At 42.2% G+C, this 13,117-nt stretch overlaps 1 protein-coding gene across 2 annotated transcripts; it reads right to left on the bottom strand.

Moving 5' to 3' along the window:
- Positions 1-2,692: 2,692 nt before the first annotated feature.
- LOC135244617 (deleted in malignant brain tumors 1 protein-like) lies at positions 2,693-12,540 on the bottom strand. 2 transcript variants are annotated; one of them, XM_064317057.1, is made up of 14 exons: positions 12,365-12,540; positions 12,087-12,125; positions 11,595-11,736; positions 10,707-10,903; positions 8,989-9,099; positions 8,765-8,794; positions 8,240-8,350; positions 7,167-7,208; positions 6,255-6,405; positions 5,718-5,926; positions 4,958-5,133; positions 3,667-4,058; positions 3,232-3,482; positions 2,693-2,968 (listed from the first exon to the last, which is right to left on the bottom strand). In XM_064317057.1, the coding sequence occupies exons 1-14, from the start codon at positions 12,423-12,425 to the stop codon at positions 2,910-2,912; spliced, it is 1,971 nt and encodes a 656-aa protein (XP_064173127.1). In that variant the 5' UTR covers positions 12,426-12,540; the 3' UTR covers positions 2,693-2,909. The 2 variants fall into 2 exon arrangements, with proteins under 2 accessions (XP_064173127.1, XP_064173128.1); XM_064317058.1 differs by lacking the exons at positions 10,707-10,903; positions 11,595-11,736 and having other exon boundaries at positions 12,365-12,537.
- Positions 12,541-13,117: the final 577 nt, after the last annotated feature.

Genomic DNA, 13,117 nt, shown 5'->3' with positions numbered 1-13,117 from the left:
TCCAAACACCATTAAACCACCACCACCTGCCTGCAGCATTGTCAAGCCAGGATAAATCGATGGATTCATGCCAAATTCTGACCCTACCGTCTGCATTCACTGCAGACATTGAGATTTGTGAGGCAGTGTTTTTCCCCATTCACCCAGTTTTGGTGATCACCTGCCCGCTATAGCCTCACCTTCCTGCTCTTCGCTGACAGGAGTGGAACCCAGTGTGGTCTTCGGCTGCAGTAGCCTGTCTGCTTCAAATTCTGATGTGTTGTGCGTTCAGAAATGCCCTTCTGCTCACCACTGTTATAAACGACTGTTTTTGGAGTATTTGTGGCGTTTCTGTTAGCTTGAACGAGTCTGCCCTTTCACCTCTGACCTCTCTCAATTACCAGGCGTTTTCATCCACTGAACTGCTGCTTACTGGATGTTTATATTTTATCGCATTCTCTCTAAGCTCTAGAGATTGTAGTGCATAATTATCCCTGGAGGGCAGCTGTTTCTGAGATGCTGGAACCACCACGTCTGGCACCAACAATCATAAAATGGTCAGATTTTTAAAAATCATGTGTCTTGCGTCATTCGAATGTTTGGTTGAACAAGAACTAAACCGCTTCACTGTAAGTGCATGCTTTATATATTGAGTTGCAGCCACATGGTTTGCTGTATGGAGGAGCAGGCTATTTGTGTTAATGAACAGATGCACCTAATAAAGTGGACACTCAGAGAGGTGGAGAGGGAGAGTATATATATATATATATATACGTATATACACTCACCGGCCACTTCATTAGGTGACAGGAGTGGCACCCGGTGTGGTCTTCTGCTGCTGTAGCCCATCTGCTTCAAGGTTCGACGTGTTGTGCGTTCAGAGATGCTCTTCTGCATACCTCGGTTGTATCGAGTGGTTATTTGAGTTACTGTTGCCTTTCTATCAGCTCGAACCAATCTGGCCATTCTCCTGTGACCTCTGCCGCTCACTGGATATTTTATTTTTTTCGGACCATTCTCTGTAAACCCTAGAGATGGTTGTGCGTGAAAATCCCAGTAGATCAGCAGTTTCTGAAATACTCAAACCAGCCCGTCTGGCACCAAAAACCATGCCACGTTCAAAGTCACTTAAATCACCTTTCTTCCCCATTCTGATGCTTGGTTTGAACTTCAGCAGATCGTCTTGAAACTGAGGCTGCAATGGGCTCACCAGAGCTGTACCATAGAAGACTGGAAAAATGTTGCCTGGTCTGATGAGTCTCGGTTCATGATGCGACATTCAGGTGGTAGGGTGAGAATCTGGCAAAAACAACATGAAAGCATGGATCCATCCTGCACTGTACCAACGATTCAGGCTGGTGGTGGTGTAATGGTGTGGGGGATATTTTCCTGGCACACTTTGGGCCCCTTAGTACCAGTTAGAGTGTTGTTTGAATGCCGTGGCCGACCTGAGTATTCATGCTGACCATGCTGCTGACTTAATGACCACAGTGTACATTACATTACATTATAGGCATTTAGCAGACGCTCTTATCCAGAGCGACTTACACAACTTTTTACATAGCACTTTACATTGTATCCATTTATACAGCTGGATATATACTGAAGCAATGCAGGTTAAGTACCTTGCTCAAGGGTACAACGGCAGTGTCCTTACCCGGGATTCGAACCTACGACCTTTCGGTTACGAGCGCAGTTCCTTACCCACTGTGCCACACTCCGTGTACCCTTCTTGTAATGGCTGCTTCCAGCAGGATAGCGCACCATGCCACAAGACTCAAATTGTCACAAACTGGTTTCTTGAACATGACAGTGAGTTCACTGTGCTCAAAGCACCTCGTAGAATCTATGCCACGAAGAATTTGAGCAGTTCTGAAGGCAAAAGGGGGTCCAACCCGGTACTCGCAGGGTGTACCTAATAAAGTGGCCGGTGAGTCTATATATATATATATATATATACACACACACACGTGTATATAAATATACTTATTGAGTAATTATACATAAATACCTACATACAAACTTTCTAAAATGAATTTTCTCTCTGTAATGTTCATGAGAGCTTTCATACCTCGTTGAAGTCCGCAGTCTTAGGATACATTTGAAATGTGTGTTTTGTGATTATATGTTGAGAGAGACTGTTAGCTCTGACGTGTTAGTACTGACCACCTTAAAACAGCCTTCATACAGAATATTACGACGGCTATACCTTTTACATAAATCTGCATTTTACTTTGACTTTACCAACTTTTGCTGTGCTTTCTATTTTTGTTACATTTACCTGAAGTTGGATACATTCTAGAAGATGGGATTTAAGCTCAGTGTTGTTTGTGAAAAATGCAGTTTGTGTGACAGTAACTGTAATGAATTTCTTTATGATTCCAAAGTTGTAATGTGTAATTAAACTTTTTTTCTAAAATATGTCTTCACTGTCACGTGTGTGTGTGTCCTGGCATGGTCCTGAGTGATTGCCTTTGGAGATAACTACGGACATGAAATACCCAGTCAGACACTTTACATGGGTATTTACACACACTGGTGCGTCCAGTGAATTTGAATTGAACCAAGTCTGCATTGTACAGTGTTCTGCATGTGCTTCTCATAATGTGCAGTAGTTGGTGCATTACTAGTTAGGAATGAATAAATGTAATTGTGGGTATTCTGCTTCTGTTGATCAGTAATGTTAAAGATTGAAGAATAGAGAGTGCTAGAATAGTATTTGTGAATGCTTTTAATTTTATATTCAGCAAGATTCAACAGACGTTCTTTTATTTTTCCATGAGTGAAAGCTTATGATAAACAAGTCAAAGCAAAAGTCAGTGACCCTTTTTAGAATTTTCCTAATGTAACTTTGATTGGGATGGGAAGGCTAAATCTGGAAAGAGAGAGAGAGAGAGAGCGATGCAACTTTTGGTGAGCATCCAGGTGACTCACACCTCCATCTGGACCACGCTTTCTTCAGGAAAGCCCTCCTCTGGCTTTTTAGGATCTGAGGATGGAAAGGAAGTTTCCCAGAGAGTTGTCATTTATTCCCACGCGCTATTATTGATTATAGAAATGAATGAGCTGTGACAGACTAACACAATATACATTATGTTGCAGGTAGCTAATGAAAAGCCTGCTTCTGCAGTTGTTTGTGGGACTACAGTATGAACGCAGAGCAGGTTATTTTATTTTTTGACTTTGCACGTCCTTGTTGAAATAAGCTGGTGTGACACAGACGGAGAGGCTCATGGGAAATGGGCGGGTTACCTCTGAGCTGGATGGGACCCAGGAGGATGGTGGCGGTCTCGCCGTTGGCGGCAGACCTGAGGCTCCTGGCCTTGCGCGTGCGGCAGCCCTGGGAGCAGCGGGAGCTGTAGTCGTTGGCCCTGCATATAGCGACCTTGCACTGCAGGTAGACCTCGGCGTGGCTGCGCAGGAACGCGAAGGCCTGGAAGCGGAACTGCGCCACCTCCCGGCTGCCGCTGGAATACTCGTAATAGCTGCTGTCCCTCTTGCAGCTGTTGGGGAAACAGAGCCACGTTCAGTTTAGAAGAAACACCTGACTTCTCTGGGGAAAAAGGAAAAACTGACGTGGTGCTCTCACTCCGGTGATCTTCAAATCCAAAGGCACAAATCATTTTTAACATGAAGCGTTAAGGGTGAGGGTTTGTGGAATGTGCCGGAAGGTCTCCGCTGCCTTACCCGTTGCGGACCAGGTCGTAGGTCCTGGTGTGGAAGTCGTAAGGGGAAGGCGAGGCCACGCAGGTGTCCAGGAACAGGACCAGGCTGCTGTCCGTCCTCCTGGGCCTGACCTGCACGTACAGGTACTGGCTGGGGCTGACGACGTAGGGAGAGTCGTACACGGGGTACTGGAAGCTCCCAGAGGTGTAGAAGGCCATGGTGACGTTGAACCTGCCGCTGCCTGTGATGTTGCCCTCTACGCGCTCGCGCGCCACGTACATGATCTGCGCGGTGGCGTCCTGCTCCATTCTGCACAGCACCTGTAGCTTGAAGTTAGACTGGCGGGTGATCTCGCCCGACCGAGACTTGTACGCCCGCACGCCGTTGGTGTACACGATCCTCCCGTTGTTGAACTGTTGAGGGGGGGGGGGGGGACATGATAAATTTTTTTGTGATCCTTTTTTCCAATCGAAAAAATACGAAACTAACAAATTCATATACCCATTAATCATAAAAATCGAACTGTTTAAAGTGAAATGTTTGCTTTTGCTGAAAGCTGCAAAAGACAGGGAATTACTTTGTTCAGCCCGAACGCTAACATCAGCCTACTCTCCATCATGGTGTATCAGCACAGATCATTGACAGATTGCTTTAGATTCAAACCTTCTGTCAAAACGCCTAATTAATACTCTTAGGGCCTACTTTTTTACTAGCAAGTGCCTAACATTGAGAGCTGACACGAGCAAAATAAGTCTGATGTATGAAATTGTTGCATGGTTTTACTAGAGCAAAATTAAAGCAAAAGAGAAGCGAGATTAATTTTCCGATGTTTTGTTTGAGATAGCAAGAAAGCAAGATGACCTCGGTTTTGGCCCAGTGGCCAAAGCTGAAAACCCACTTGGATGAAAACACTTGTATCCATACTGCTTCAGGTACATATTATTAACGATTTCAGGTGTTTAATTCTGGTACTACATTGCTACAGCCACGATAGTAGGCATTATTAATAGGATCCTGACAATGGGTAGTTGGACTTTTGCTTTTAAAAGCCATGAGTAAACATAGTAATGGCGTGCGCTTGACCAAAATCAGTATTTGTTGCCTGCCGTGCTGTGCTTGTCATGCTGCCATGATGCTGAATGTCAGTAAAAAGTGCCTGTTAGCATGAGCTTCACAACATGAATAAACAATATGACTATAATAATTGTGTGCATGGCTCTCTACTGTAGCCCAAAATAAAAGCAAAAAAGAGAAGCTGGAATTAAAGATTTTCATGAATGTCTTTGTGTGAGATAAAGACAAAAAGATGCACCTCTCGCCTGGTCCCACAGGTGTTCAGCGCAAAGCTGAAAACCACCTGGTAGGATGACACACTTGGACGGCAGTACTGGTCGTTCAGGTACAGATCATAACCACTGTATCCCACGGAGTTGAGATAGGATGTCTGGATGACTATGGTCATGTTGTCTGAGGAGCAGTCCACCCGACCTAAAAGTAGAGATGTGATTTAGATTCTGGATTCCTGCACAACTGGGTAGATGACTTCCTTGGTTTTAAAAGACTCCAAGAGTAAAAAATAATTTCATCGCCAGCGGCGCTTGAGCTACACTCTGTGCTGTTCTCTGCCCTGTCCTCTGTGCTGTGCTCTGGTGCAATGACTATGCCAGTGAGCTGCTGGACTGCTCAGTAAAATGAGAATGCACTTGTTAGCATGAGCTTTCCAAAATTAATAGAGAATATTAATATATGAATATATTAGAATTATGTTCATTTATAAATGTATTTTCAATTATCTCTATTGATTAAAAAAAAAGAGTACATGTGCTGATCTAGTGTCAGTTTTGCATTTTAGCCCGCGACGGATAAGATTAGGATACAGGGCAGGCAGGAGGAAACTGAAGCTAGATCAGTGCTCCAACTCTGAGGCACAGTGAATACAAACCCAGGTCATGAATGGGCACAGTAGCAAATTAAATCTGTGGGCAGAACATTTTAAACTGTGATGACCTGAGAGATCCCCAAAGCAACAAACATTTTCTTCAGCACGGGAGCAGTGAGTGGGACGGAGAGACCTGCGCTGTCGGGGAGAGAGCTGGTGTAGTCTGCTCTGAAGCCCCTGCTGACCACCGAACTGTCACTCCGGAAGAGAACCGTCAGGTATCTGGAGGAGGAGTGGAAGTCCTCCGTGGTGCTGTTGAGGCAGACCTTCCCAAGGGGCCGGGAGCTGAGGGAGGACCCGTCATACACCTCGATGTAGTCACAGGAGCAGCAGTTCTCCAGCCTGAGGTATGTGGAACAGATTAGATGTTAAATAAACTTCACACACTCCACTTATGTCAAGAATGCCTTCGAGGCCACATATTCAGCTTTACAATAACGCAATAAAACACGATGAAACTACTTAAATTTACAGTTAAACCACTGATTTTTAAATGCTTTACAGTACACGCAGTAGGCCTTGGAATTCCATTCATGTCTGAATATGTCCACAAATACACTACACTGAACTCAATTAAACAAATCACAACCATGAACTCAATAAAACTTATAATATAAAACTGTAGTTAATCGCAATAGCTAAATTTCTGAGGTTCTGAAATCTCACTCACTGTACGTCAGTGATTGTCAAAACCACTCGTTGCCCGGACAGAGCTGAAATGCGCCACACGCAGTAGGCGTTGTTATGGTAATAGCTGGGGTAGTAAGGGCTGGAGAATGACCCGGATCCATTGAGATTTCCTCCGCACTGGGGATAAATTGCTGTGAAACGATAGTCATTTTGCAGATGATTCAATTCACAGTTTGATCTGAAAAGTCATGGATTGCATCGGGGGTCATGCTGGGAAACAGAACGTGTCTGCAAGTGAACATGGGAGAGGATGAAAAAAAGCCAATTTGGTTATTTAAACTATATTGTCATTCATTACATTACATTACATTACAGGAATTTGGCAGACGCTCTTATCCAGAGCAACAAAGTGTATATCCATAACCAGGAACAAGTATGACGAAACCCCTAGGGAGAAGTACCGGTCCAAGTGCAGGGAACAACCGCATAGTTCAACTTGGACCCTGATGGTTAAACTGATTAACACTAACATTCATGTCAATTATGAATACATTAAGAAGCCATGCGCCTAAGGTTTTCTTCTTCGTTGCCATAAGGCATGAAGAGGAATTCAAAATTTTAAATATAAATACATTAAGTGATGCATATTATTGAGTTTGTATCAGGATCGTCCAATAATATCTTAAAATGGACTTCAGTATCAGTATTGGCCTGATGCTAGGCTTATGACCAATTTGACCGGCCAATAGGATGATATGCAATACATGCACCAGAGAGGTCCTGCAATTCATGTAAATTAAGTTGAAATATGTTCTTATACAAATTAAATATGTTCAAATTTTCCTTGACAGATTCATGTTTGTGCTCATAAACTTCATGAATATGTAAACTATGTTTTTTGAATTACTTACTGAAAATGTAATCTACAAATATGTTAGAAAATGTTAAATACCTGTTGAATCATGTGGACTTTCTGTTGTTGTTCCACAGTACGCTGTAGAAAATAGAATGGGGGGGGGGGGGGGGGGTGTAATGTAAGTACCATATACACAAGTGCTCGCACCCTGTCAGAGCTCTCATGGATATCTCTCTCTCACTGTTAGCAGTGCTGTCCCTCTGTTTGGAAACGTACTGTAGTAGTCGTGGCAGCAGTTGCCATAGTAACGGCAGGAGCTGCTGCAGGAGCAGGACCCCATATGGTAACCACAGTTGTACCTACAGGACCCATAGCTTGTTGGTGTTACTGTCAAGAAAACAGAAGATTTACAAATTAGACAACACTGGGATGGGCTCCCGCACCCTCCGCAACCCTGACCAGGAATAAATAGGGTGGATTCAGCAAATGTGGGACACTTTTTGGTAGATTCAGTAGGAGACTATCAAAAACTTTTTTACTGACCAAGCCCACTGTAAAGACGTCAGTCCAATAAAAACAATTGTTGAATGGCAGTAACTATTGTAGCAACAATTCAAGAATGTTTTTTTTGGATTGGCTGCTGATTGGTACATAGCGGTGTAATGCAAAGTTTAAGTGTCTCACATTTGCTGAATCCGCCCTACATTAAGAAGCCATGCACTTAAGCTTTTGTTCTTCATTGCCATAGGGCATCAAGAGCAATTCAAAATTTTAATAAATTAATATATCTAATGATGGATATTCCTATGCTTGTATCAGTATTGGCCAATATTAAAATGAACCTCAACATCAGTATTAGCCGGATGCTAAGCTTATGGCGGATATAATGGGCCAATACGATGGCCCAATGCGATGGGAAAATACGACGGACCAATAGAATGACACAACATACATGCACCACAGAGGCCCTGCAATACCTGGACTTTCTGTTGTTGATCACAGTACTCTGTAACAAAAAAAAAAGGGGGGGGGGGGTAATGTCAGTACAGAACTCATGGATATCTCTCTGAATCCAGATTAATTTAATCTACTTTATTCTTTCTCCCATTTCTATGTATGAGGCAGTCCTTTTAATGGTTAGCACTGCTGTTGCTCTGTTTGAAACGTACTGTTGTAGTCATGGCAGCAGTTGCCATAGTAACGGCAGGAGCTGCTGCAGGAGCAGGACCCTGCGTGGTAGCCACAGTTGTACCTACAGGTTCCATAGCCAGTTGGTGTTACTGTCGAGAAAACAGAACATTAACAAATTAAACAACACTCATCCATACCAAAGCTGTTTGTACAGAGCTGAATTCAATTCTAAATCGGTGGTAGCAGACCCTGGTCCTGGAGAGCTGCAAGATCTGCTGACATTAGTGTTTTTCTTTAAGATCAGTAAACGGGTAAGGCCCAAGAATTCATGGGATGTGAGTTTACTGTGGGCAGCACGGTGGTGCAGTGGGTAGCTCTTGAAGATCTTGGGTTCAAATTATGGCCTGTGCCTCTCTGGGTCGAGTTTGCATGTTGTCGCTATGTCTGTGTGGGTTTCCTTCAGGAACTCTGGTTTCCTCCCACAGTCCAAAGACATGCAGGGAGGCTCCTTTATTTCTGCCCAAGAGGTCTGCCCAGTGTAAATGTCAGAAAAAGGAGAGTACCTGGACTGTTTGTTGTTGTTCCACAGTACACTGTAACAAAACAAAAGGGGGGGAGGGGGGTAATGTCAGTACAGAACACACAACTGCTCGCACCCTGTCAGAGCTCTCATGGATATCTCTCTGAATCCAGATTCATTTAATCGACTTTATTCTTTCTCCCATTTCTATGTATGAGGCAGTCCTTTAAGTGGTTAGCAGTGCTGTTGCTCTGTTTGAAAACGTACTGTTGTAGTCATGGCAGCAGTTGCCATAGTAACGGCAGGAGCTGCTGCAGGAGCAGGACCCCACGTGGTAACCACAGTTGTACCTACAGGACCCATAGCTTGTTGGTGGTACTGTAGAGAAAACAGAAAACAGAAACTAATTAAAGTACATTCATTGATGAAAGAGCTGTTTGAACATAGCTGGATCAAGTTGTAAATCAGTGTTAGCTAATCCTGTTCCAGGAGAGCCAAAAGATCTGCAGACATTAATGTTAGTCCTTAAGATCAGTAACCAATTAAGGCTTGAGAATTCTTGTGACGTTCATTTTCTGTTTAATAAATAATTTTAATTGATCAAATTGATAAATTTCTGAGTAACCAAAAAAATTAAAAAAGTAAAGAGAAATCTGTGCCTTTCCAGTAACAGGGTTAGCCACCCAGCTCTAAGTAAACATTGTAATGTTATCTAAATGAATATGCCAATATAAATTTGTCATGAATCATTATGGTTATTCAGGAATGATCAACTAAATCTAAAATGTTACACATTGTATTGTAGGTCATGCTGGGAAACAGAATGTCTCTGTATGTAAACATGAGAGAGGATGAAAAAAAACCCAATTCAGTTACTTAAAGTGTAACGTCAATCAAGTCAATAATAAATACATCAAGAAGCCATGTGCTCAAGCTTGTGCTTAAGCTTCATCATCATTGCCATAGGTCATCAAGAGAAATTCAAAATGAGACAAATTGTCATATTTCTAGACACATACTATTGGGCTTGTATCTGTAACAGTTCATAATACTGTAAAATGAATTTCAGTATCAGTATCCCCAGTAGTGAATCCACAGGATGCCACTGGTCATTAGATTAACTAGGTCTCATCCGTTTCTAAATTTTTATTTTTTATTCCGGCCTTTTCCAATATACTGAATTGTGGTGTGGTTGCGTAAAATCCTGAATAGTTTTATATGATTGATGTGACATGATCAATCTGCCAAGTTGATACAGATAATCTTATTCAGTATGACATGCATTTTTTCTGATAAAGCCACTTTTTTGAAAGAAGACTTAATTTGGGAAAAAATAATCTGTCTTTCCCAATATCACAATATCCTAAATAATAAGCAAGTACTTTTGCAGTAATAAACTGTAAGATTATCCACTCCAGTCTTCACTGACAGATCAATCTTGCCTGCCACACAGATAGTTTCAGTCAACTGATCATTATGATTCAGATCATAAGCACAAGCGACAACTTATTGCCAATTGCACAGTACTGTAGAACAGAGATTGGGAGGTGGGGGATGAGGAACTATTCCAAACAAGGAGACTTGAGTAACAATACAATAGACTGTTTCCTGGCTATTGAAGTGGAATGTCAGACCCCCGAATGATGGGCAGACTGGTTGATTCAGGGAGGCCAGACACTGGCTTCCTTGAATCAAATCACATTATTTTGAATATGCATTTCCCTGCCTCAGAAGACAATGTCTGAAAAAGGGTATTTAAAGACATTCAGTCCTGATAACGGGTTTCAAATCTAACTCTACTTCCTGTATTTCTGACAAATGCTGTTCCTCTAAACAAACATACATTTCATCAAGTTTAAGGGACCTGTCTTTTTCTTCATACAGAACACAGTAGGCTATATGACGTTTGGAAAATCTCCACAGGTAGAGAGGAACACTATCTTACATTACCATTTAGAAACTGAAATAGGACTTCCATCACTTACCTCGACCTTCATATTGTGCATGAAATCCCCTGTAGTTGACACTGCCATCGCTTCGGAAGACCACGGTCAGGGAAGGGCCGGTGGAGCTGAAGGAACGAGTCTGCTGCCCGCACATTTTTGCCAGCAGGCGGTATGAGGTGGATGGGCCATCATACACAGACACGCTGTCATAGCTGCACGAGCCTGAATTTTCCAAACTTGGGGCAAAGAGAATGAAAAATTAATGGTCATACACACACACACACACACACACATGCCCATGCACACACACACACACATGCACCCTCACACACACACAGATACACACACACGCATGCATACACACAAATTCTTACAGACACAAACACATGCACAAATACACACACACACACACATGCGTACATAAGCACGCACACACGCCCACACACATGCACACACACACACACACACACATGCATACATGCACAGATGCACACACACGCATGCATACACACAAATTCTTACAGACACAAACACATGCACAAATACACACACACACACACACACACATGCATACATAAGCACGCACACACGCCCACACACATGCACACATGCACAGATACGCGTGCACACACGCATGCACACACATACCCCCACGACGCAGACACATGAACACATAAGCACACGCAGCATACTTGTAATAGGTGTACGACAACATATTATGACAATAACATTACATTCATTTTGAAGAAACTCTTATTTAGAGAAACTTGAATCTTGCAAAACAAAATAGAAAAACAACAGAAGAACCAGAATCAAAAATAATTATTACAGAAGAAACAGAATGGAAGTACTCAAAAGACAGCTTTTCCTATGTCCAACACATGCACGTAACATTGTATAATGAGAGAGAACAGCTGTTTTTCTTACCTTAGATAAGTGAAGTTCAGGTACACGCTGTTGGCCACAATCAGCCACTGACAAAATGCGTAATTTGGATAATTTCCTGGGTAGTTGGGGCTGGTGAACTCACCTTTCAGATCTGTCAGATTTCCACCACATTGCAGTGCAGCTATGGTGAGGTAGAAGAAGCTTTACTGCCATGTTCATGTTTGTACTTATTGCACATGCGAGAAAGAAGTAACAGCTACCATTCTGAAATCTGAAGAAGCTCTAAACAAAAGAACTTGGGCACGTAAGAGAGTGGAACAAAACAAATACACAATGATTATTTTCATTTTGCTACTGATGCTCATTTTATTTCTGCTTTTCCAGTATTCTACCGCAGCAAGAAAAACTAACACATGCACTAAGATATGTGCAAAATCACAATTCCAAATCCATCCAGCATATCTTTGGGATTAATAATGATGTAATTTTGCATAGTTTTCCATATTATTCGGGGAAGACCTTCATACTCACGTGATGAAACAGAGTCATATTCAATTGTTGTATACCATCCTGAAAAATATTGAGACAATATCAGTACAGTGGAGAATGGACAGAGAAAATACTACTGTTTAAAATAATTAAAATAACAATAAATATCGGCTGTCTGTCAGTATACTTGATAAACACTGTTTATCGTGCACATATGCCCCCTCATAGTTCTTAGAAGGAGTAAGTTCAGTCATTAAATAATAAAAGTTGAAAAAGCGATATTTGTGATATAAGTGAGATACAAAAAACAGACAAGGCACCTTGTCCCCTCCTGACGGATAGCAGAGAGAAGAGAAGAAATGTGATGGTTCTGATCTCCATATTTCACTCTCAGACTCAATGATCTGTTAATCTGCAATCAACCTGCTGGCTTATATACTGAATTCAGCCAACCCTTAAATGGGTGTGTGTAGAGACAGCTCAGCTGGACATGTAATTGTTAAAAGGTCAGTTTTTGCAATTGACTCATCATAAATTTGCTGTACAGGACACTCAGGAGTTTTATACAACCGCTTTGGTTCAAAGACAATGGGAACTGCTGGAATAGTTCAATAAACTGGTGTTTGACTCATATCAAAATGTGATCTATGACATCAAGTGGCTTCTGTCAAACACAGAAAGACAGGGCTATCATAATTCACATGGATACAGCATGTGCAACATTTAGCCACCTCAATACATGCGCATGCACACACACGCACACACAGGACATCCTTCCAGGAAAGGTAGCACATTCTCACCCTCAGTGTACAGAGGTCAGTGTGAACAGCGAAGGTTATCATATCCGCATTTCTCAGCAGTTACCTCCTTGTTCTGAAAATGGAAAGCACCACATTACTAGCCAGCTATCAAAAACTTAAACTTCATCCTTCGGTTTGTCGAAGGAAACTATGGAATGCCTCAATTATTATATATTATTATTTGGATCAATAGGGACATTTAGAAGTATAAGTATCATTTCTGGCATTTAGTTGGGTGGCATGGTGGTGCAGTGTGCATCACCTCACAGCAAG

The sequence above is a fragment of the Anguilla rostrata genome, chromosome 18 (assembly GCF_018555375.3).
Source record: "Anguilla rostrata isolate EN2019 chromosome 18, ASM1855537v3, whole genome shotgun sequence".
Lineage (NCBI taxonomy): Eukaryota > Metazoa > Chordata > Actinopteri > Anguilliformes > Anguillidae > Anguilla > Anguilla rostrata.
The sequence above is the reverse complement of the archived record's forward strand: the minus strand, read 5'-3'. Positions and strand labels throughout refer to the sequence as shown.